This window comes from Cylas formicarius, unplaced genomic scaffold (assembly GCF_029955315.1).
Source record: "Cylas formicarius isolate icCylForm1 unplaced genomic scaffold, icCylForm1.1 PGA_scaffold_6__28_contigs__length_40554024, whole genome shotgun sequence".
NCBI classification, from domain to species: Eukaryota; Metazoa; Arthropoda; class Insecta; order Coleoptera; family Brentidae; genus Cylas; species Cylas formicarius.
Window position 1 is genome coordinate 9,727,968 of NW_026844347.1, and position 24,596 is coordinate 9,752,563.

At 32.8% G+C, this 24,596-nt stretch overlaps 1 protein-coding gene across 1 annotated transcript in view; it reads left to right on the plus strand.

Moving 5' to 3' along the window:
- The window catches only part of LOC132703807 (diacylglycerol lipase-beta-like), a 58,880-nt gene that overhangs the window by 27,293 nt on the left and 6,991 nt on the right, over window positions 1-24,596 (plus strand). The window contains exons 4-9 of the mRNA XM_060673294.1: window positions 10,691-10,927; window positions 15,862-16,082; window positions 17,912-18,068; window positions 19,333-19,628; window positions 20,838-21,035; window positions 21,090-21,240. Coding sequence (XP_060529277.1) covers window positions 10,691-10,927; window positions 15,862-16,082; window positions 17,912-18,068; window positions 19,333-19,628; window positions 20,838-21,035; window positions 21,090-21,240 — 1,260 coding nt within the window. The remainder of the gene's footprint in view (window positions 1-10,690; window positions 10,928-15,861; window positions 16,083-17,911; window positions 18,069-19,332; window positions 19,629-20,837; window positions 21,036-21,089; window positions 21,241-24,596) is intronic.

Below are 24,596 nucleotides of genomic sequence, written 5' to 3' on the forward strand. Positions count from 1 at the left end.
GAAATCAAAATAAATGTGAAAAGTAACATTTCTATATTTTAGTAAAAATTATCATTTTCAAATGAACTTTGGTAAAAGTTATTCGATAAAAGTGTTCTTTTTAATAATTATCTTTCTTCATTGTCCCCTAGGATATAAATAAAAATAAAGTTGAACAAGGAATGAGAGGGATAAAAAATAAAGTACGGAATATTCAATTATGTGTCGCCTCTACCACTGAACAATATTTTGATATATTACTTTTTTTAATGTACCTAAACGTAAGTGGTAACAATGTTTTTCTAAATATACTCTCAATTTTTTTTCCCAAATTCATTTAAAAAAATCCCTCTTTCAAATTCCTGCTCTAAAATACCCATTATGAAGTGTGGCTTAAAGACGTTACTTACGACTGCGAGCCACTTCGGATCTTTCAGGTAATATATTAGCCAGGGCTGTGGTTTGTCAATTCTGATGGTCAAGGTACGCATATAGTATGCAACACCTTGTAAACTTCTTCAGTCACTCATTTATTAAGAACTCGCTCACTTAAGAAGCCATCAGGATGATTAGCGAAACTTCAGCTGGCTTTATTTATAAACAACCGATGCAGAACGGACCTACAAGATTTGTAAATAGCCTTCTGAAAAAAATGTTAATTTTGGCGAGTAACGAATGCCGCTCTCATCGCAGTTGCCTGTGTTCTTTTTAAAAAATCCATCCTTATTTTTATTAAAATTAAAATAGTAACTTCTTATTATTCCTCCTAAATATTCCAAATAACTAATATCGGACCATTTTAGACCAACAATAAACACACATAGCACAGCAATATGATGCCTCAGTTGGCCTCGTAAAAGAAAATATTTGAAAATGACATTAATTTCTAAATTAACAGTTTTTCTTAATTTGGTACAATAATTTATTGATCTGCAAGTAAGTCAACAGTCAAGAACTTAGAAAACAATTTAAAAAAATAATATTTAAATATTAGTATTTACTTTTTACAAAACTTCTGGATTCCTCCTGCATCGGAGTCGAACTTGCTGACGTTTCGCCATTCATCCTGCTGGCTTCTTCAGGGCTTGACTGAAACTGGATCGCATTTTACTCTGTGCCTGAGGGGGGCGGAGCTAAATGAGGGGCAGAAACACCGTCTCGGATGACCGATTCCCATGTTGGTGATAGGTTAAGACCAGAGTCACGGTTAAGATTGTTAGGTTATTTATAGATTTAGATAGATAGACGCTCGGATTTTTAATTGGTAGAAGAATTGATCACATGCAAGAATCATAGAAATCATCAATAGAAAATCACACCTAACATTGGGTCATTGTGTTTATAGAAAACCTACGCACACCGACCGATACCTTAATGCATGGTCACATCACCATCCGGTCCAAAAATCATCGCTTATCAACTCTCATGTTTACAGAGCCGTAAAACTATCTCAGCTCGAGTCACTGAACATGGAATTAAAACAACTTACCTCTGCTCTTCTCTCTATTAATTTCCACATTAAAGATATTAAGCGTTGGAAAAAAAATACACTTCACCAATAGCAATGAGGTCGAAAGCAACCCTGCACTTGCCACTGTGGTCCTTCCCTACATTCAAAATATCACTGACCACATATTAAAAGTAAAGAAGTAGAACGTAAAAACCAGATTTACCACTTGTCCAAAAATCTCTCAACATGTTCGATCAGTCAAAGACAAAATTCCATTTGAGATGCCAGGAGTTTACAGCATTCCATGCATATGCGGCCAACAATACATTGGAGAAACCGGACGCAAAGTATCAACTAGACTCAAAGAACATGTAAGAGCCTTAAGACTAAGACAAATAAACTCATCAGCAGTTGCCGAACACAATTGCGAAACCGGATATAACAAACATTAGTTATATAAACTTTGCGTACGCTTACATTAACATGACCCAATCATCACGTGCTTTCTAAGCGAATCAATTGCGATTCTAAGCTTCAAAAGTAACATACATATAAACCTCTTTACATCGGTGCTCACTCATATTACAACGTTTAAATAGTAAATTCAAAGTGTTCCGGTGTTGACCCTAGTCAAGGTAAATGGTAAGGCCTAGGCCATATTCAACTTCGCGCAAACAGTTTTCCAGGAATTAAATTATATGCCCACATTTGACGCCTTTTGAAGGTAAAAGCAATAACACCAACAAATCTTAATTATCTGGGGCATTAATATTCATCGCTTGTATGTAAGTGTTTAAGTTTGTCGATACGAGTTTCTTGAAAGCTGTGCACTTTGTCGTGTCGAGAACTCGGATGGTCAAGGGCTAGTTCCTGGTTCTCTTTCCCTCCCATTAACGCTTAATCATCCTTCGTGCTCTACGGAACACTTGAGAAACAATTTTTTACGACTAGACACGGTAAAAAATCTACTTTATCATTCCCAATATTTTTAAAATTCCACTTTAATACATTATTTAAATAATAATAAAATAATATAAGTAAATATATCGGGTCTCCCAGCAAGTATGGTATTACAGAAACGGAATATCCCGGTGTTGAAATTAATTCAGCGTTTTGATAACAGATGGCGCTAGTGATCTATTTCTTTACCTACAGGAGTAGTTGCACTTGAAAGCACCTGTTATTTGATGTCATATTCTGTACTTCTTTTTTTTTTTCAAAACGTAAACAACAATTTGTGATTTTTTTCATACGTCGAAATTTTGTGCCAAATAAAGTATTTTTGGAGCAATTTTGCTCCATTATTTTAAAATGGGTGCTGCAGAAAGTCATCGTATTTTGGTAGATGAAGTAGATGAAGAAAATGTACTAGTTGAGCAAACTTGTAGAAAATAGTTTGCACATTTTAAAAGTGGTGATTTTGATTTTGAAGGCAGGACAGCCCAAAAAAAATCGAAGATGAACTTCACTAGAAGTTGAGCTTTCGACCGTGGAAAAACGTATAAAAAAATTAGGGATGATTCACCAGGAGAGATGTTGGGTTCTATATAACTTAAAGCCAATTGATATTGAAACGCGAGAAAAAGAGAAGGATTTCTGCATAGGATTGTGACGGGACGAAAGTGGATTTATTATGACAATCCTAAACGACGAAAGTCTTGGGTAAAGCCTGGTGAACCATCAACATGAGTGCCGAAACAAAATATCAAACCGATCTACGCTCGTGCTATGCATTTGGTGGGATCAACCGGGTCTGATTTATAACGAGCTGTTAAAACAAAAAGGAACGATTACAGGAGCACCTGCATCTGAGTCGTGAATTAAAAGAAAAACGGCCCGAATATGACACACGATATGACAAGGTCATTTTATTACATGACAATGCTCGCCCGTATTTATCGAGAAACCAAGCAAAACATACCTTGAATCACTGAAATGCAACGTCCTACTCCATCCGCCCTACTGTCCACATGTTGCACCAAGTGATTTCCATTTGTTCCGATCATGGAGTGAATTCGTGGATCGCATTTAAAGACCAGCAGTTTTTCCGACGTGGGATCCGCCTCTTGCCGGAAAAGTGGGAAAAGGTATTGTATGTTTTGACATTTATCTTTTAATCAATTTATTTTCAAGTTTGCGAATCGGTCATCAGAGAGCGTTGTTATTTTACCTTTAAAAACTCGGTTTCTAGAAACATTTCTAATATATTGTGCGAACATTGTCGGAAGTAAATGTCGGTAACTCGAAGAACGCAAACGATATGATCTCCAAAAAACTTGTGAAAAATGGAATATATGAAGCGATATGATTTTTTTAACTTCAATAGATAGGCAAATAAGGCCCCAACAATCCAATGGAAACCGCAGGTTAATATCTTTTTCGTAACCTAAAATGCGAATGAAAAGAATATTTAATGTTGTTATTAATTTTCTATTATTCCGAATTTACTAAATAAAACACAAATTTATTATTTAGAATACCAAATGATATTTAAAATCACTATAAAAAACATACTGTTATTTATCTTTATTACTTTGTATTGATATTTTTGCCTGTTTCCAATTAATTTATTGTTGTCGCTTACTTTTTCATAAAAAATTAGGTTTAGCCAACTAACCAAAACTAATGAATTATTAAAGACTAACTCACTAATTGTATTGGTTATTGAAATATTTAAGCGGTAAAATGTGTATTGAAATTACCAGATTCACATTCATTATTAATATAGCGTCAATTTCTTATAGGCACGGGATTAGGATGAACCTGTCCAATTTAAATAAAATATTTTGAATGTAACAGACATATAACAAATTTAAACCATTTAAAACGATAAGCAATCAATAGACTTTGGCAGTCATTAAATAACTATATGAAAGATGCGTAGCGTTTGTTTGGTTCGATAAAAACAACTGTTTTTAATGGCGAGATGTAATATTCATTTTTTAAATGGTTTTCCACATTTTACTACCTAAATACGTCAATAGTTATTATTAGTTAGTTTCCAACAATCACCTAACAAGTTAATTTTTACCCTAATAACCTTTTATTCCGAAAAGTGCAATTGTTTCCCAAAGTTCAACCTTTTTGTCGCGTGAGGTTCTTTGATTCATATTTTAGGTTATCATAAAGATTCGAGATCACTCGAATGTGGGGCCCTTATTTGAGTTTCTAATGATGTAAAAAGAGCCATATCGTTGCATCTATTTTTTTTTTCAGAAAAATATATTTTTTTGCGAATATTTCAGAAAACATCAAAGGTGGCAACGTAAGCAACCGCATAGTCTATAAAAAGCCCTTTTTAACGACTGCAAGTTTATTACCCTGTTATAAGCTTTTTTAGAGTTTGACAGTTCAAATTCTATAGTTCCTGATTTTCTTTTGCTACCATCTTTACAATAAAAAAATGAATTTGCCAAGTGAAGTGACCAAGATGGAAATGTAATAAAAGAAAATGTTTTTAATTCCATTTACTATTTAATGGAATTGAACACCTTTTAATTTAATTAATTTAATATTTTGTATCGTAAATAATAAAACTTTGCGCGTAGTGGTATATTCGTTTTTGAGACATATTGAGAAAATGTGGTTGTTTGTTGTCGATTAGTTAGATTTAGTAAAGACTTCAACAATATCCTACATAGATCACTTAGAAGAATTTGATTTGATCCAAAGATCGAACGAGCAAGTAGAACGAGATAATGTGAAGAATTTCGTTATCGACTAACATTGAGGACTTTGCTGCTAATATTTAGCACAAACATGAGTTTTACTTCTTCAGTAACTACATCAAAACATTATGTATTTTAAAGTATATATTTAATTTTGTATGGAATATTTCTTTATATAAATGAAAAGTCTGCTTCTTGAAAGAATGGGTACATCTTAAAAATATATAAGTAAACTTTGCAGGCCTAAGCGTTTCAGAATCGAATTTATTACACCACAATATACACGGTTTAAAGAAAATTTTCAACTTAAATAATAATTACACCTTTACCAGCAAACATGTTACACAGATTAAGTAAATATTTTTACATTCCGATGTAGCGAGTTTTTACTTTCTGCTATATTCAGTTGTTTTACACCTCAACGCGTCGAAATTTAAATTTAATGCCTACTTTTTATTCTGTTAAAATAAAATTCTTTTCGGTATACGAGTGTTGGGGCACCTAGGCCGCACTATTTTCAGTGGATGGATAATAATAACAATAAAAATGGCTTAATGTTTCTGAAATCGACTGTAGAGGCGGATCAGGTTTGGTAAATGATTGAAAAACTCTTTTTTCGTATGGTCTCCAAATCTTCCTTCCTTCCTAAAATATAAAATTTACGAAGGCGGTTTCAAAAGTTTTGGGAATTGCACTATAAATAAATTAGCCAAAGTTAATGGTCTCGCACAAGTCTTGACATCTATGCAACTATCTAGTGAAATATTGTTCAGTTTGATTTAGGTGAACATGTCTTTGAAAAGTCTATCTAATTCAGGATTAATATACAGGATGTTCCGTTTTAAATAAGAAAGTTGGTGGTGACCACTGCGAAACGGGTTTTTATAGCACTGTTTTTGTTAAAGTCTGTTCATAGATATAAGAAAGTGACTAACTGATACGAATTAAGGAAAGACCCGGGCAAGCTGTAAGAATGAAATATGGCCGAACAGGTCCGTACTTTGCTTAAAATTTAATTATTTGAGGTTTTGTTAGGAAAGATACTAAACAATATTTATTTATTTATGTATGTATTTATGTTTAAATCTAAAATAAAATTACAAATTATTTTTATTACCTACTTAAATTACTTAAAATAATTCACATAATATATCAGTATCACTATCGCTATCATCGCCTGTTCTAATTATTATTTGCAATGTAGATATACGATTGTTCTGCTTTTTCTATATGTTTAACAGAATTTGCCAAACTTTGTGGAGGGATGTTAAAAACTTCGGTTTCTATAAGTTTGAGGACATTGGAGTTAACACGGGGAAAAACATTGTTACGACGAATGGCAGATTTCAGTTGGTGCCAAACATGTTCAATGGGATTAATTATACAGTGGTAAGGTGGAAGCTGTATGCCTTAGATTTTTTGCATAATTATCACAGACGTATTCCTTTTGTAGGTTCAAGCTTGGTAGAACCTCAGTTAATTGCTTTTTGGTATAATCTTCGTGAAAATAAATGTCGTTATTATACATGTAGTTTTGGATTGTTGCTTTTGTGTCACATGAAGAAGGGCTTTTAGTCAACTGTCTACTGTGATAACTTGCATTGTCCATTACAATTACGCTATTGGGAGCAATGTTTGGAACTAGTTTGTTTTTAAACCAACTTTCAAATAAATCAGCGGTGGTGTATTCATGGTAATCCAAAGAAGAATCTTTAATATTTTTGGAATCCAACCATCTAGGATGCAAAAAATTACCTCTTTTTGAGGGCGCGTTTGTTTTACACTTATCAGTTGAGTCAACCCAACCATTTTCCGGGGTATCATAAGTGTAGAACCAGGTTTCATCCAAGTAAATAATTGGTCTTTTCTGTTCTCTGTAAATCCTAATTTTTTCTAGATATTCCAGTCGCCATTTCCGAATTCTAAAAGACTCCATTAAAACTTGCCTTTTGTCAATTTTTTTAAATCTAAAACCCATTTGTTGAATACACTTCCATAAGGTAGTTCTGTCACATTTAACACCGGTTTCATCTTTTTCAAGCCTCCTAATTGAGATATCTACGCTTTGTTTCTCGTATAACTGGTAAATTTTACGCCGTATTATATCTTGATCACTTTCATCTACACTCTAGAAAATGTCAGCATCGCTTCTTTTTTTCCTCGCTGAAATGGGATTATTCACAATTTTTCATACAGTTGATGTTGGAATTTTCGTCAATGTGGTCGTTTCTTCTAAAGATACTTGCTTGTTGGCACCACGTTCAATGAGAGTCAAATAAACATTGTTTATAACTTCCTTGGTCTCAATAGAATAGTGTTTTCTACATTTGGGCGGGAGCATCTCCTGAGATACACTAGACTCGCATATATTTTGCATAATTGGCACACGATAAGAATGATTACTAATAAACTTACACTAAGTAGTATACCAAACCAAAGAATATTAAACACACCTAGGTATAAAATTATTTTCTATTACGGACCACAATTTTACCTGAGTTTAAATTTCGAAACTTTAGGTAATAATCTTGTTGCATTGTATGTTAATGACCACCCTTGGATAATCCCATTCAAAAGCAATTGGTCACTTTCTTATATATATGAACAGACCATACCATAGAAGACACAGCAAAATCTCAAAGAGCGGTAATCTTTTTTCGGAAAGAGTTTTGGAAACATTAGAAATTATTCACCGTCTGTGAGGAATATTTGGTGAGTCTATAGAATATAAAAGTATTGTTTGGCATGTACAGGCAGACATCACAACCTTATTTGAGCAAATAGGAGATTGAACGATGAGAGATTGATTAAATACAAAAGTTGCTTGGTTTAATTTGGATTTTTAATTTGTTATATTTTCATCTATACCAGGTTACTCGTTTCGCCGTGAAAGAAGAGATTAACGATGGGGTTTAAACGCAACGTTTCGGAATTATTAACATGGCATTATTAAATAAAAAAATCTTACAATATTGTCATACTTTGCGCAACATTTTTTTTTTCAAATGCAAACTCCCGTATATTATGCTATGTCTAAATAAGCTTAATGCCTAAATAGACCATCTAATATCGATATATAATCGGACTGGTATACAAATCACCATTTCTCAATTATTTTTAATTTACAATATTCATTTTCAGGAAACCCCTGTATATATAGTGAAAACGGTAAAAACATCTACTATAGATTATCGAACAATATTATAACAAATCTAATAAAACGACGTTTACTAACCTAAAACAAATTAACAACAATTATTTAAGTTGACCTTAATTTTGGGAAATATAGGCCTTTAAAAGTATCTCATAAAAAAAAGTCTAGTGGAGTTAGGTCTGGGTTAGGTTAGAGGCTAAGGATAAACACTGTTTTGACGGTGGATTTTGTAAAACTGTTTTTTCTCCTCGTTTCGATTTTCTGTTTTATATCTGGAAATAGCATAATATACTGGGGTCTGTATTTGAAAAAATGCAGGTTTTGCAAAATAAAGAGCATCTTTTTATTAAGCGCAAAGAGAATTTGAAACAAAATTGAAGTACCTTATATAAATCAGTTTAAATATTGGGTCAATAATGAAAATGGACGTTAATAATACCGAAACTTTTCGTTTAAACCCCATATATCGTTGAACTCGTCTTTCAAAGGTCTATCTACATCAGGATTAATATACAGGATTTTCCATTTGAAATACGAAAGTTGGTAGTGACCGCTGCGAAACCGGTCACCCTAATGAAAATGAAAAATCCTAATTAACACAAGCAATTTTTGTATTTAACTTTTTCTTCCATGTCTTCTATTTCCTGACATAAGGCAGTGCTGCCTCTTAAATAGTGCAATATCACTAGGAGACGGTTCATGCAGTGGGAGTCTGAACTTGCTTGATTGTTTGGGCGTTATTAAGATTTCGGCGCACTGGATGGCAAGGCTGTTGAGACCATAACAGAAATTCAATACGTCTGATACTTGTCAACTTCAAAGAAAGCCTGCTGATCCGTTATGGCGATGAATTTAGGCACTGAATAATAACGACCAACGAAACCCTATTTCAATCTGAAGACAAGCAATCTGAAGAAGGCACATTTAAGGCACATGTATTTCTGTCTGTTGGAAAGGTAACTTGCTGTATTCTGGATTTTTTTTATTTATTATCTGGAAAAAAGTTCTGCAATTAACACAGAATATTATTCGAATTTACCATCCAAGCCGTTGCGGTAGGCACTTATCAAAAACGACTTGCAAAGTTGCGTAAGCGTCTGCTGATACAGGATAATGCAAGACCACACACAACGATTTACGATGCTCCCCAGATTTGAAGAAACCCTTAACCAATCAATCAATCAATCAATCAATTTATTGTTTATAAGAAAATGCAAGTATTCCTATAACAAGGATATCTATAGGATAATGCTTACTTAATGCTACGGTGGATTCGAACAGAACACCAACACTGAAAAACTGAAAATTTGATATAATAAAAAAAAATAAAGCAAGTGTTAATAATAATAAAAATATATATATATATATATATATATATATATATATATATATATATATATATATATATATATATATATATATATATATATATATATATATAATTGATAGGTAAGAAACGGCCTAAATTTTAGGTTCGGTTCTAGGTGTTAGTTATCCAGTTTTTCCATAAAAACCTCGTTATAAACAGGGCATCTAAACAATGCCTGGAATAGTTTCGTGGAGATTACAAACTGCAAAGTTCATTATAGTTGAGTTTATATTACAAACCTTTATACATGCATTTTGGGAAGTGATTATATATTAGAGCTAAGGGGTATCACTAATAGTTGTAAAATCTTCTGTAGTGAGAATTTCGAGCGAAGTCAAGATCAGTCTGAAAGCAAATTTCTTTGTATTTACCAAGGATGTTAGACAAAGTGCGTTTTAGAGTGCTTCGACTAAGATTTTGCCACCGCTAGGAAAATCCGAGTTTCCAAGTCAAACGTCTCATCTGCGCAACTCAATTATCAAAGTTTAAGCACATTTTAAGTATATATGACTTTCAAATGAGTTATACCACACTCCAGTCGCAAGATATCAGAAGAAGTAGATTTCGGCAACATTAAGAACCGTTTGAAAAAGTTAGATTGGGCTTTTTCACTAATATCGAAATAACGTAAACGCCAAACAGCAACGTTACTAGAAAACCGACCGACAATACTCTCCAGGAGATAAGTTTAGATTTATAGAACATGCTAAGAGGAGGACCTGTGTACTGTGTTGCTCTGGTTACAGAAGATTCGCCTATTTCCTTAAAAAACGAAGAAGAAAAAGTAACTCTGAAATATATATGTTGATTAACTGCTTCAAGAGGATAGATATTTAAAAAGTTCTTTCAGGGCGGCTGAGTTTATTGTTGGGATCCGATGTATTGAGTTAAATGGAGATCATGGTTAAAAGTTAACTTGTAATATTGACGAAAATGAACAAAATAATAAAAATTATAGTTCGAAAAAATTTTTGCGTATGTTATATGTGTTAAAAATTTGGTTCCAATTTCTGATTTACTTTGAAATTGAAGGTCCTTACTATTTTATTTTGTATATATAAATATTGCAGGTATGATGGCGCTTTTGTGTGCCGTCATTTTTGTCCTAGCGGCATTGGTTAATCAAAGCGCGAAAGGGTCCATTACCGACGTCGACGCCAGGAAGCTGGTGCCACCGATTTTGTTACTAAAACTTTTCCTGGTAATTCCGGAAGTAATACTCAACGTATTTGGTACCATGTGGGCTTTCTGTAGTGATTTGGTCGTATGTCCATATGAAGGTCATTTTTCAAGGACTGTTATTGAAGGTAAGTATTTCGTTTTGCTACACGGTGAGCCAACGAAAACGTTTCGGACTCATTTTTAGTGACTAGTATTATTAGAGATCATATTGGTAACTTAAGTGTAATAAAAAGAAAAATAATAAAAGTAATAATAATAGTAATAATAATTAATAATAATAATAAATAGTAGTAGTAATAATAATAATAACAATAGTAATAATAACAAAAACACACACACATACACACACGCACACTGACTCACTCACTCACTCACCCACCCAGCCGAGCATACAGACACCGTGATACGTCAGAGAGATCAAGTTAATAGGTTATCCACGGCTTTCGAGTCTAGATGGACTTAAAATCCTTTGTTTAATAACTAATAACCAAATGAGAAACAATTTCACAATGGCAACGTGACAGGATAGTAGTAACTTAAAAGTTATATTAATTAAAGTAACATTTGCGAAATCCTGTTAATAATCAAATTGGGTAATTATTTCAATTCTTTCCCGGAGATATGCTAATGAGAATTGGATTTTCAGTTTCCTTATTTTTATCCAAATCCAATATACTTTGGCCAAGATTCGCATTTTTCTTTTGAAGTAAGAGTTCCTTAGCTAGCCGAAACACTTGCAGTTGTTCAAGTAAAACGAGACGTTAAGTTCTGTTAACAACAATTCTCTAGTTTCCTCGGTTTCCACTTGCAACTAACCTTGCAATCGAGCAATAGTAGGATTTGATTTTCCTTTCAGTTTTATTGGTTTATATCCTGTTTGATTTCTGTCTGTCTTTGCTTTTAGTCTGGTTTTTATGTTTTGAATCTTCTTGCAAATCTTCCCATCATTACAGCTAATTTAGCTTCTAACTTTTATTTTATTTCTTCTACCGCTTTACGTCGTTTATTTTTTACTTCCGAGATGTTAGATGTCTCTAACAAAACAGGATATTGTTTAATTATCTTCACAAATACGGTTTGACTCTCGGAAGAATCCTCTCCAAAACAGCTCGACATCGTCGCTTAATCAAATTATTTATACACAACCGACAAACTGACAAAATATTTTAAATGACAACAATGGGGATATATGCGACTTTGGAGAGATATCAAGACAAGTCAAAACCCGAATGTCAAAGTGCCGACTCGAAAATTTCATTTTAGCTGAGTACGGTCTCCTTTTTCGTTATAAATGTTATGCATACTAAAATGACGTACACTCTCACATATAGGAGCTACGATGTGAAGATTTGCATCACGTTAAAATGTATGCAACTCCATATACCTTGATTATAGAGCTATGTCGTTTCCGCTCAAACCGGAAGTGCGTCGATTGATTTTATAGTGCACAAAAAAATTGCACTTTTGACTCATATTAAGTCGCCCCAAATTCGATTCGTTGCGTCAAAACCGTGTTCGCACTTTCTTGTGTCACCCGGTATGTTGTCTAGAATGAATTTCCAAAAATAGTCAATATATTCTCGTATTAGTCACCGCCTTTAAGGTCGAAAAACTTAACGGGTTTGATTTGTTTAGCGATAAGCGCACCGCATATGTTTCGAGTGATTTGCGCCTAAGAATTTGCAATAATGTCAGTGTGAATTTCTAAAATTCTTAAATGGACGCGGAACTAATCGCGCTTCATTATTAAACTGCTGTTAATTTTCGTGTTCGGCAGAAGTAAATTCGGGCAAGCATGAGTATTATTAATCTGCAAATTAACCATTGGTTTTCCGTGACCTACTAAGAATCTTGTGCGCAGTTTGTTTTACGATTTCCCATTCATTCCGCCGATTTCATCAGCATTCTTCATCAAATCCGTTGTCCTAAAAAGTAATGAGTGTTTCGCTAATTTTCTGGCGGATTTCCATAGACACTGGTTGCCGCCCAGTGGTTTGTTTTCCTAATTTAGCGCGTCATAAATATTTTTAAATCACAATGTCCTTACAACTTTTCAATTATGAAGAATTCATAAAATTTAGCTTGATATCTTGGTAGTATAATATGTACCGGTTGTCCAATTAAGGGTACTCGTTCCTATCTCGAAAATAATTGTCGTAACAACTGGGGTGAAAAAACTTATAATCACTTTTAAATCCCGTTTTTTGAAAAATAATCTAGTTAGCTAAAATGATTACAGTTGTAAAGCTGAAATAGATTCTATTCTTTTTTGTTCATTGGTTTTTGCTTTATCTCTTAAGAGAAAATAGCGGCTAGTGTATGAATATTTTCGAAAGTAAATGTCAATAACTTCAGAATTGCTCTTTTTAGGTTGTCGTTGTTATATTGGTTGTATCGACGTAAGAGAGCACTTGGCTACATCCCTCATAAATTTTATTTTCTCCAAAGAAAGAGTCTAACCCGCTAGCGGAAACCTATCATATAATTCCTAATTTATTTTTCCTGTAGAAGAATATTTCGTGTTTATTTTCAAAACATTAAATGACGCAACTGCTTTTGTTAGAATCTGTGCGATGTTGTTATTATTTTCCAGTCTTGAAATGTTTCAACAATATGGGAAAGAGTATTAATTATTATGGTCATTTTAAACATGTTGGCGTTATAACAGTAAATTTATTTATATTTTGCTAAAAGAGCGAATATTTAATAATAATATTTAATAATAGTAGTACTCACAAAATATTTCTAAAGATGGCGAGATTTTTTTCTTTTGCTGATATTATAGGTGAGAAAAATGATACATAACAATAGCCCTTTTCAACGATTCTAAGACAAAAGGAGCGATTACAGTCATTCCGAAGTTATTGACATTTATTTTTCAAACTGTTCCAACACTCCCACCACCCTCCCTTAAGAGATAGAGCAAAGACTATTTAAGGAGAAAGAATTGAATGAAATCTATAGTATAATAATATTTAAAAAAACATTATTTAAAATTCGAGAATGCGATTACACAATCTGGCGGCCGTTCCAGAAATTTAATAGTATATTATGCAACGAGTGTTACGACCGTTAGATTTGCGTACATTTTTGTAAAGCAACACTGATAGATTCACTGACATGACCGTTCAATCCGCGCGGTAAAATCCCGGAAATGTCCTAAGTGTCTCAAATCCATGGGAAACGAAACTGAAGTGGTAAATTGACCGTTCTCGCACGCAAAATCGGTGTGTAATTAGGCATTTTACAGACGGGAGTGGAAAAATGTTATTAGAGCTTCTAATTTTTGACGTCACTGTCGCTATGACTTGATGAGTCCTCAGCTTCATTATTCTCTGATGTTTCTCCTAATATGCAGTGTTATTGACTCTATACGTCACGCAATATGATGGTGTCTTCAAAAACTTTTACTCTTGAGATGTATGAAGCCTTATTATGGTTTCTTTTTAAAATTATTATTATAGCATTTTTGGATTCTACGATCAAAATAAATATGTCTTTCAATAAGGTTTTTAATGACTACATCTTAAGATTTTTAAACTGTAAAAATGTAATCTAATTTTAATTTTTCAAATAAATTAAAACTATTTCAATTATGTCCACGAAATTTCCAGCAGAATGCCACTATCTTTTATATCCCCATAAAAAAAAATCCATCTTATGGACGGTGGCCAAAAATGTAGCTAATTTAGCGATTTATCCGACTGAAAGCCAAATACAGACTAATCAAAAAATTATGCATTAAAAATTTTAATAAAAAAATTTTTATTTAATTTTATCTTCTCATGCACGTGGTGGTTTCAGAAATCCTTTTGACACAGGAGAATCGCTTTTTAGCGTTCAGTTTCTGGTTCAGATGTGCACTGTAATATATTCGCAGGTGTCATAGATTATTCCCTCAGAATTTTCTGTAATAAGATGAGTACGCCAGGGATGAATTCTGTCACAATTACTCTTCAACATATACTCTGAGAGACTATTCAAAAAGGTGTTGCAGATCTCTAGCGATGTAATTTTCATAAACCGTCATATAATTAACAAATCTTAGATATGCACATGACACGGTGTTGTTGGCCGCAACAGCTGAAAGCTTTCAAATACTAATACATCGTGTCATCGAAATCCGTGAATGAAATGATATGAGAGTAACCTTAAAAATGACTCACGTTCTTAATGTAACCAAGAACGATATAATTCATACTGTTTTATGTTAATACTAAACTTTTAGAGCAAGCAAGTCTCGTACCTCGGCTGCAATCTCAATCAATGGGTTCACCCGCAGGTAGGATAGAGAAGACCAGAAGTACAAAGTGCAATATGCAAATCAGTATTCAAACTCGAATTCAAGTCATCCGGTGTTATATATACATATTCTCGGTATTCTTTTATGGTGCATAGCTTATACGGAAGTTACATGCGAACTTTAGAAGCCTTCGAGATTTGGTTCAATCGATGCATGCTCAGAATATCATAAATAAATCACGTAGCAAATGAGGCGATGCTGGGGCGCATGTAAAAAATATGGTTTTGAGCACCATTAAAACTTGAAAATTGGGATACTTTGGACATGCGATGAGAAATGGAAAACACGATCTCCTCCAACTAATTTCATAGGGAAGAGAGTGCTCTGGACGTTGAAAAACTTCATGGCTAAGAACCTAAGACAGTGGTCTTGAATAATCTATAATATCCTCTTTAGATCAGCAGAAAGCAAAGTATCTGGACTAATATGATAACCAATATCCGTAGACGATATGCACTAGAAGAGGAATATCGTATTTAGCATTTAAGCTTTTGTATAAATCGTTTTCCGTTGTAAAATTGATAGTCATTTTTTGTCGTTAGTGTTATCTTAATACAAAAAAAATCACACCTATATAACATTTTTCTAGCAAAAGAAGTAGTGAATAAAATACTAATACTAAATAACACTAATTAAATAAATACTTTATTATTAACAACATTCAGAAGACACTTACGTTAAACTAGGAAATTTGTGCCTCAACTTCGTTTTTTATTTATTTTTTGGTTTTATTACTATAATTATTATTCATTACAGCGTTGGTCGTGTTCAATTGGGCCCTGTTCGGCCTGGCAATTTTCGGACTGGCGATGATTTTTGATCCGTTGGGTTCACGACGGTACTACGAAATTCACGAGACACCGAGTGCAGGAGAATCGCTACGCCACCGAAAAGGCACCAGTATTTGGAAAAGACGTTTTCGATGGGCCTTCTGTTGGGTCAGGTCTGACGAACACGGACACGAAGCTTTCCAACAAGTGAGTCGTCGCAGATTTCGGTTTATGTGCGAAATATTGTTATCATTTTAAATAAAAACCGTTGTTCGCGAAATAAAAATTCATTCCGTTTAATGAACTATTTATATGTATTTGTTTTTATTTCTTCAGTAATGTTGCACCGTTTTAGACAGGAATTCGATTGGAAAATAGTTATTGATACTTACAATAACTTAACTAACTAGGTTGGGCATGCTTTATGCTATTTTTTAAAACCACCATTGCTACTAAAGACTTTTTACCATAGTCCATAGTACAGTCGATATCATCCGTCAATAACTTGAAAACGAAAAATAGATCAGGGGTACTTTTAATCTGTATGCCATAACGCGCAACATTTTTGGGAACATTTTCTAGCTTATCTACATGAGTTTTATCAAAAGTAGATCAAACCTGGCTTGCACATTCGAATACTATCCCGACACAGGGGCAGGCTTAATACAAAATCGAGTAGACAGAATTACCATTCAAATGATTCGATAAAATTATCCGACAATTAAGCAAAATCCCAAAATCTTTAATTTGCATTTGATGTCGGAAATTGCCATTTGTGGATTTAAGCTAGTGTCGCATTTTGAAGACAAATATATCGAACAGCCTCAACATTTGTAAAAATATAACCTCAAAATCCATTGCCTGTGTATATAATATATGCTGAGAAGTTGATTTAAGACATTTGTCTTCCGTGTCTATCCTTGCATTTGCATTTTGGTTATTATGCTCCTACACGATTTGTTTTTATTTCTAAATCAAAAATACTTTTATGATAAAATCATGAAATTTCATCATTGAGTCTTGGAAAAGAAAAAGAAATACCGCTGTAATGGTGTCTTTTAGAATTTTATAACTAATTTTCGTTTTACACAGTTTGATTGGAAACAAGATATACGAGATAGGCTATTCGGTTAATAAGGTAAATATTTTGGGATGGGTATGATGCAGCAATAAATGATTTTTCCAGCAAGATCATGTTTGTTAAAATGCTTTCAGTAGTTTAGGACCGTTGTTTATTTTAAAAATGATAGTGGATTACTTCCGCCACTTGGAAATTTTTTCTTCGTGATTGTCGTAGAAAAAGTATCGTATACAACACGTTCATAAACTTCTTTAGAAACTTGTTTATTAAACATCGCATCCAACCCGTGATTAATGTACCGGAAACGCTATTCCTAAAATTTAAAATTTTCTCTGGAAACCACATACCCTTATTCTGGGAATGAGGCCATATAAATAAAACTGGGAGAAAGATGCGTTAAAAGTGGCGTTAAATTTATCAACAGCATTTCCTCTGATAATTTTATCCCAACAACCATAACATATCTATTATGAGTAGTTGCAGTATTACAATTCATTATCGTAACTGTTGCAAGATATTTAGTACTTACTATCAAGTCTAAAAAAATAAATAAAAAGTTACCGCCGAAAAAACAGATCTGATCATTTCGTATACAATAGAAAAGATTCAAACGCTAGCGTATTAGTACTAATAATGTCGTGAATAAATACAAAAGACAAAAAAAAATAAATTTGTATGTTCTTGCCCTGTTTTTATAACCTAAATTTTTCAAGAATGCAGTTTAACAGGTTAGGGCAATACAGTATCTATTTGACCACAACATTCTAGTGGGGTTATGAGGTGTCACATGACTTTCATTCCCATTTATTTAAAAATTGACGATGTGGTGCTAACTTAGGTTTTGCTATGCTTTTTACGTCATAAGTTGGATTTTGTCTTTCTTTCACTGCGAACGGAAATAATTTGTTCAAGCTAATTAGTTTGTATCGGAAGAACATTATGAGTTGTTTTATAGGTAGCCGCCTTGCTCAGCGCACTGTTTCGCAGTACCGATTTGGTACCGTCTGATATACTAGCGGGATGTGTTCTACTTCGTGTGAAGCAGAAAAGGGAAACGAGAGAGATGCGACGAATCTACATGCTGTCGGACGAAGATCCAAAATATTCATCAGGTTTGTGTGTATGTGTGTGCACGCGTGTATGTATGACTATTCGTATACATTCCATCAATATGTAAGATCATAAATTTCAGATTTCCTAAAATCTTAAAAAAAAGGGTAACCCTTAAACCATTGAATATCTAGGGTCGGTTAAATAGAATACCAAATTAAATTATTAGAGGTGGATTAATAAATATTTTATAAAAACCTAGTTCTTTGATTCCTTTCTTGGTAGCCATTGATTTACAATTTTTCGATATTTTGTATTCGGGATGTATTTTTGGACATTTATAGATTATTTATAAAAAATTGGGCTAATTTCATAAAACTATTAAATTTTAAATTTTTAGGTGTTTCTTTTGATTCTCACCTAATCTGGATCAATCCGATAGATAATATTTTTAAAACGCCCCCTAAATATCGCTACGTGATGTTAGAGATTAAGAAAATTAGTTGCCATAGATCTTTTACTTGTATGTTATTTTGTATGCATGCATTTACTCATGTCATGGCTGGCGAAATATTTCAATTGCAAAATGGAATCCTCAGAAAAATGTTTTCGTGACATGAGAATGTTGATCCCTTCAAGTCTTTTTATTTTTAATTGTATATCGTTAATTATTAATTAATTGTAAATGGTAAAACGAATTTTGTGTTTGTTTAAGAAACTTTCGTTTACACATACGCTGCTTATTTTATGGTAATATTTAATTTTGTGTGGTTTGTATTGGATAGTTACCTTCCAGTAAATCGCGTATCACATCAATAAACGCGAAGTACTACTATAAAATTGGCTCGGTTTTTTATAAGTAATCTAAAATTTCAGTGTTGATAGAAGTAGTTCAGAATTGGGGCCCCCTGTGTTCAAAACCAGTAAATTCCGATGAAACTCACTTTGAACCTTGCAACTTTTGTATAACTTTTGTGTATCTCATAACACTTATGCACCACTAAATTCTGGATCCTACGTTCTAGACTAATTATCCTCGTAAATGCCCAAAGCAGAAACAGTATTTTTAGTTTACTATTTGGTGTGTTGTATTCATATTTTTTGTAATAAATAATAATAATATTAACAGGGAATACAATAATGTTAAAATATATATGCTTATTTATAAAAAGGTTAAATTTTCCACTTAACGCAAAAGCAAATCAAGCTAGGATTGTTTTAAAAGCTGCATAAATTTTTGCTTCCACGAAAATCGAGCACAATATTGCGAAAACCGCATTCCTCTATCTATCCATTGCAAAATTTCACTTAATATTTTCGTTTCAGACATCAACCGAATATTTTCTTTGGCACCTCGCTGGATGAACCTGGAAGATGCCCGACATTTTCTGCGGCTCTCGATGGCCGCTTACGGCTGGCCCTTCGTGTTTTACCTGCACTGCAGTACCGCCCTCTTTCGTCTAATCAGCAACGTCTCTTGCTGTTCGTGTTTTAAGCCGCCGGATAACACCCCGGTTATCGATGACAATTGCTGTCTCTGTCATTTGGCCGGAGTGAAGTACATATCGAAAGTAAACGAGCAAGACATTCTTTTTGCGTCGTTCAGAAATTACGTGTTTGAGGTACGCCATTTTTTAATTTCATCCTGTTAATATTTCCCACAATTTGTGTTGTTGTGTAGGTGCTAACTAACTAAAAACTCGCAGTCAGTTATCAGCCGAAACATAAATCCAACTATATAAAATTCGTGAGACGGGAGTTGGCACTTTTCGCCAAAAGATGTGAAAATATTGGGAGTTATGCCCTTATAAATTTTCGCCACCGATCTTTAAAATATAGACGTTGAATGTTATTTAAAAAAAAAACTTTTTATTATTTTTATTTATATTTATCACATATTGTTTGGTTTGTTTTCTTGCAATTTATTACGCTCTCAAATTTTCTCGATGTACGTGTATGGTCTAACACGTATTTCATTTAATAAACCTCTTACTTTGTATAATTTTGTCTCTTTTGTAGAAAAGTTTCTGTATATTAATTAGTATATCAAAAGTTTAAAAATTATCAGCAAAAAAACACATTTTTGTAAATTGTAAAAAATTACGTATTTTAATAACTCTAGAAATTGAAATTGCTATTTAAAAAATCTTCTGGTTTCCTCCTGGATTGGTGGTTGGTAAATGGAATTTGCTGACAGTGTCTCGGATGACTGATTCCCATATTGGTGAGGTCCCGGTTTGAGATTGTTTGGTTGTTTAAAAATGTACATTACATTATAAATACCATGTTGTAACAAAATATGTGAAAAAAAATATATATATATATATATATATATATATATATATATATATATATATATATATATATATATATATATATATATATATATATATATATATATGTGTGTGTATGTGTAGTATGTGTACATTCTGTAGATTATTATCGCTTTAACAAAAAAGCTCGTATAAACGTACGACCATAAATGCTAGGTTTTGAATGTACAACACAATGTACCAGATGTCTCACATATACCTGTAATAGTTATCAAAAAATGTTATATAAGTTCTTTGTATTTAATTGAATTTTCCTATTATTCATTTTTGGATTATACAGTGTGCCACAAATCTAAATGGAACACCCTATATTTTATTGCGTTTTTGAATTTAGTGGTAAAAACAAAAGGTAACTTTTAAGAAAAGCCCGCAAAATAGATATGAGATTAATTACTAATATTTTTAAAAGGAGGTAGACAGCGAGTTTTTTATTTTGTTAACATATTGCTGTTTTTGAATTACAATTAGATCGTTAACAATAGGTATATCGCATTTCAGCTACCATTCTGCGTGATAGCGGATCACAAAACATCCAATATCGTGATCGCAGTTAGAGGCTCGATATCTCTTAGAGATATCTTCACAGATCTTACGGCCACATCAGAGAAATTTGAAGCTGAAGGTCTTCCTCCGGATACGATGGCCCATAGGGGCATGACAGCCGGAGCTATTTACATTGCCAAAAAGTTGAAAGAGGTAAGTTGATCCAAGAGGATCGAATAAAACGAAATATATGTTTCGCCGTTTTAGACTGGAATTTTGGAGAAAGCATTTTGCCTGTACCCAGAATATGGCCTTGTGTTGACGGGCCACAGTTTAGGGGCGGGAGTTGCTTGCTTGCTGGGTTTAAAGATTAGGCCGAAATACCCCGATCTTAAAGTTTTTGCCTTTGGAACTCCGGGTATTACTTCCATATTTCAGTTATTTTCAGAAATACAGGGTGTCCTAGATATTAATTGGCTTGTTTTCGATTCAATTTAATTTAGTACCGTGTGTCCCACGAAGAATGCCTCATATGGCTTGCGGGCGAGGGTCATTAGAAATTACTGAAAATTATTTTCAATTTCCTATTACGGCCGTTACTATTGTGCCGTGTATGCTAAAATAAATTGGTGGGTTAGGGTTAGTTATATTTTTATTTGAATTTATTTTCATTGATTTTAAAACATGAAGAAACCAAATAAAAAGCTATGAAATTTAAATTAATTTTGTTGTGTAGGCAGGAAATATGTTGCGGCTGTTAAAGCAGATTAGTTTTGACCGTGCTGTATATTCTATAATTTTAAGTTGCACCAGTAGATGGCAGTTGCATTGAACAATTATGGCGAGAATTAGCTATTGTTAACTCGTGAACTTATTCACAATTTTAAAACAAGCTTATCCAATTCGTTAGTTGTTAACAATTGACATTTGACAATTGTTGAATTCACCTTAATCTCATTTTTTTGTGTTTGCTTTTTGAGAAAATTTAACCTTTAAATCGCAAGATCTATTCAGAAAATAGATAAATAGATAATAGAATACACTGTTGCTATTGAATAATAGTTACCATTAAGCGTTTAAACATGTGAATTATCCCTTGTCATTGTTTATGATTCCTCTCCACGCAGTCTAGGTTAATTTGGTCAAAGTATGTCTTCATGTCGCTCCAAGCTTGAACTATCGCTAGTAGAGATTTTTCTCTTCTCAGGTTTGTTAGTTTCGCAATGTTTTCTTTTGTTATATATATCATTTGCACGGTAAATAGATAAAAATGTTGAAGCCTGAAGGGTCAGTTTTAAAATTAGATAAAAATGAACATATTGATATACCGGCCTCCAGATTCAATTAATTATGAAATATACGTTTTGAATTTATTTTTTGATTTATAGCTAATTTTACTTAACATAGTTTTGTCTGTAAATTTTAGGTCTCTTTTGCCCCACAAAAATGGGTATTTTTCAATTAAATCTATGAAATTTTCAAATTCAGCCATGCTAAATTGACTCATCTTTTAATTATAATTAGAGCCAGTTGAACTTAATGTCTCAAAAAGCGAAACGCGAAACCAGTTAAAATGCGAAACTATTCAAAATTTTCTGACATGCAATAATTCGATTTGTTTATATATTTCAACCAATTTACAGGTTGTGTTAATCGGAATTCGTAAAAGTTGAAAGTTGCTAACTTTCAAGGTCATATTTTGGTGTAAAAAAATATGTTTATTTACTGCCCAATTTCTATGATACGCAATAAAATTTCCTTTTATTTTCATAATGGATTATTATTGAGCTACATAGATTATCAGTAATTTGTGCTAACCTCAAGACACGCCCTGTACTCATCATACTAATGATTGTATGAGAAATATTTCGTGAAATAAGGTTTGTGGCTTTTTTCATATCTCAGGAGGCTAGGAGATTTTCATTGATCTTCGGCTCATGTACATAAATTTCAAACTCTAGCCTGTACTTTGTGCCATTTGTTAAACAGCAATCTTAACATCTTCACCTTGTTTTTGATAAAATGACGCCGATGAAATACCACAACCGAAAACTCTCAAAATTACAAATTGCCGGCGATCATGTTGAACGCCAAGGTCTTATTGCCTGAAAGCTAGGTTTGAAATGACGCGCGCCTGCGCATTTTGAATATCAGATGTTAAAGTATGAGTCATCACATTAAGGAATAGATATATCCGGTTGTACGACGTTCATAATATCAAGATAGAAGACTCTAAAAAGAACGTTTTAATTGCTTTATACTATTTTAATATTATAATATAGTACCCAATAGTTTAGACATTCACGCAAAGGTGGTGATTTTATTAAAGAGCATATTCTTGTACCTATTTTTGATATGAAGATTAATTTTTATTTTTTTATGTTGTTTGATATTATTCTTTAGCATAATATTACAAGGCAGCTTTTATTAAATAAATAAAAAAAATCTTTTTGATCAAACGAGGGTGCTTTTCACTTGGCTCGTTAGTACTTCTTCCGTTGATTCAACGCTGCAGTTCAATTTCATAAGCTTGCCTTTAAATGAATAAAATTAGACAATTTTTAACTTGGTATCACATCTTGTACATTCATTCGCTTTAGTGTTTCTGCTGGTACAAACAAATGTTCTTTTTTTATTGCTTGAATCTATTTTTTTCGCAAGTCAGTTTATGTGTATATATATATATATATATATATATATATATATATATATATATATATATATATATATATATATATATATATATATATATATATATATATATATATATATATATATATATATATATATATATATATATATATATATATATATATATATATATATATATATATATATATATATATATATATATATATATATATATATATATATGATGACACTATATTCCGGGATATCATCCGTTCGCTCGTTGAACTTCGAACACTCGAAGTGTTTTCGGAGCGCGAGCATTGAAGATGCCAAGTGAGATTTTGGCGAAACGTCTGCAGGATTCCAATCGGATGCAGGATTTGCAGGATTCCAGTCGGATGCAGGATTCCAGTCGGAGTTCAACGAGCGAACGGATGATATCCCGGAATATAGTGTCATCACATTTTTCCATCCGTGAATCAATACGTGAGAATATATATATATATATATATATATATATATATATATATATATATATATATATATATATATATATATATATATATATATACAGTGTGTCCAAGATAAGGATGCACAGCATGGGGATCTCGGAAACTATAAGAGATACAGTGTCGGTTAAATTAGACAAAAGTTGCGCATTTTGATACCGAACAAGATCCCGTTTTACAAATTTGAAAATTCCAAGCCGTTCCGGAAATATCCGAGAAAAACCGAAATATTGCGATTTCGTTTTTATTATTTTTTAAAGCTATTTGAAAAGATATGAAAAAACGGAAAACACTTTTCCATTGGCACTTTTTAATCTCTCCAATTTGACGTTAACAAATTTTCATTACAGCGTTTCGATTCCATGGAACCACCATCAACTTTGATTTTTCTTATGGGACGGAAAAAAAGTACACACAGTATTAGGTTGTGCTTTTCATTGCGAATTCAACGATGTACGATACAATACGGTTACTTATGTTTTTATCCAGAAAAATGGATTTTTAATACATTTCAGCATTTAAATGGAGTAGGCCATGACAAAATGACATCCAGTCAATTTCAATGACACATTAATGTTATTTGTCTTTGTTATCAGTCGATCATAAGTTTATTCCTTTAGTTATTGTTTTTGTA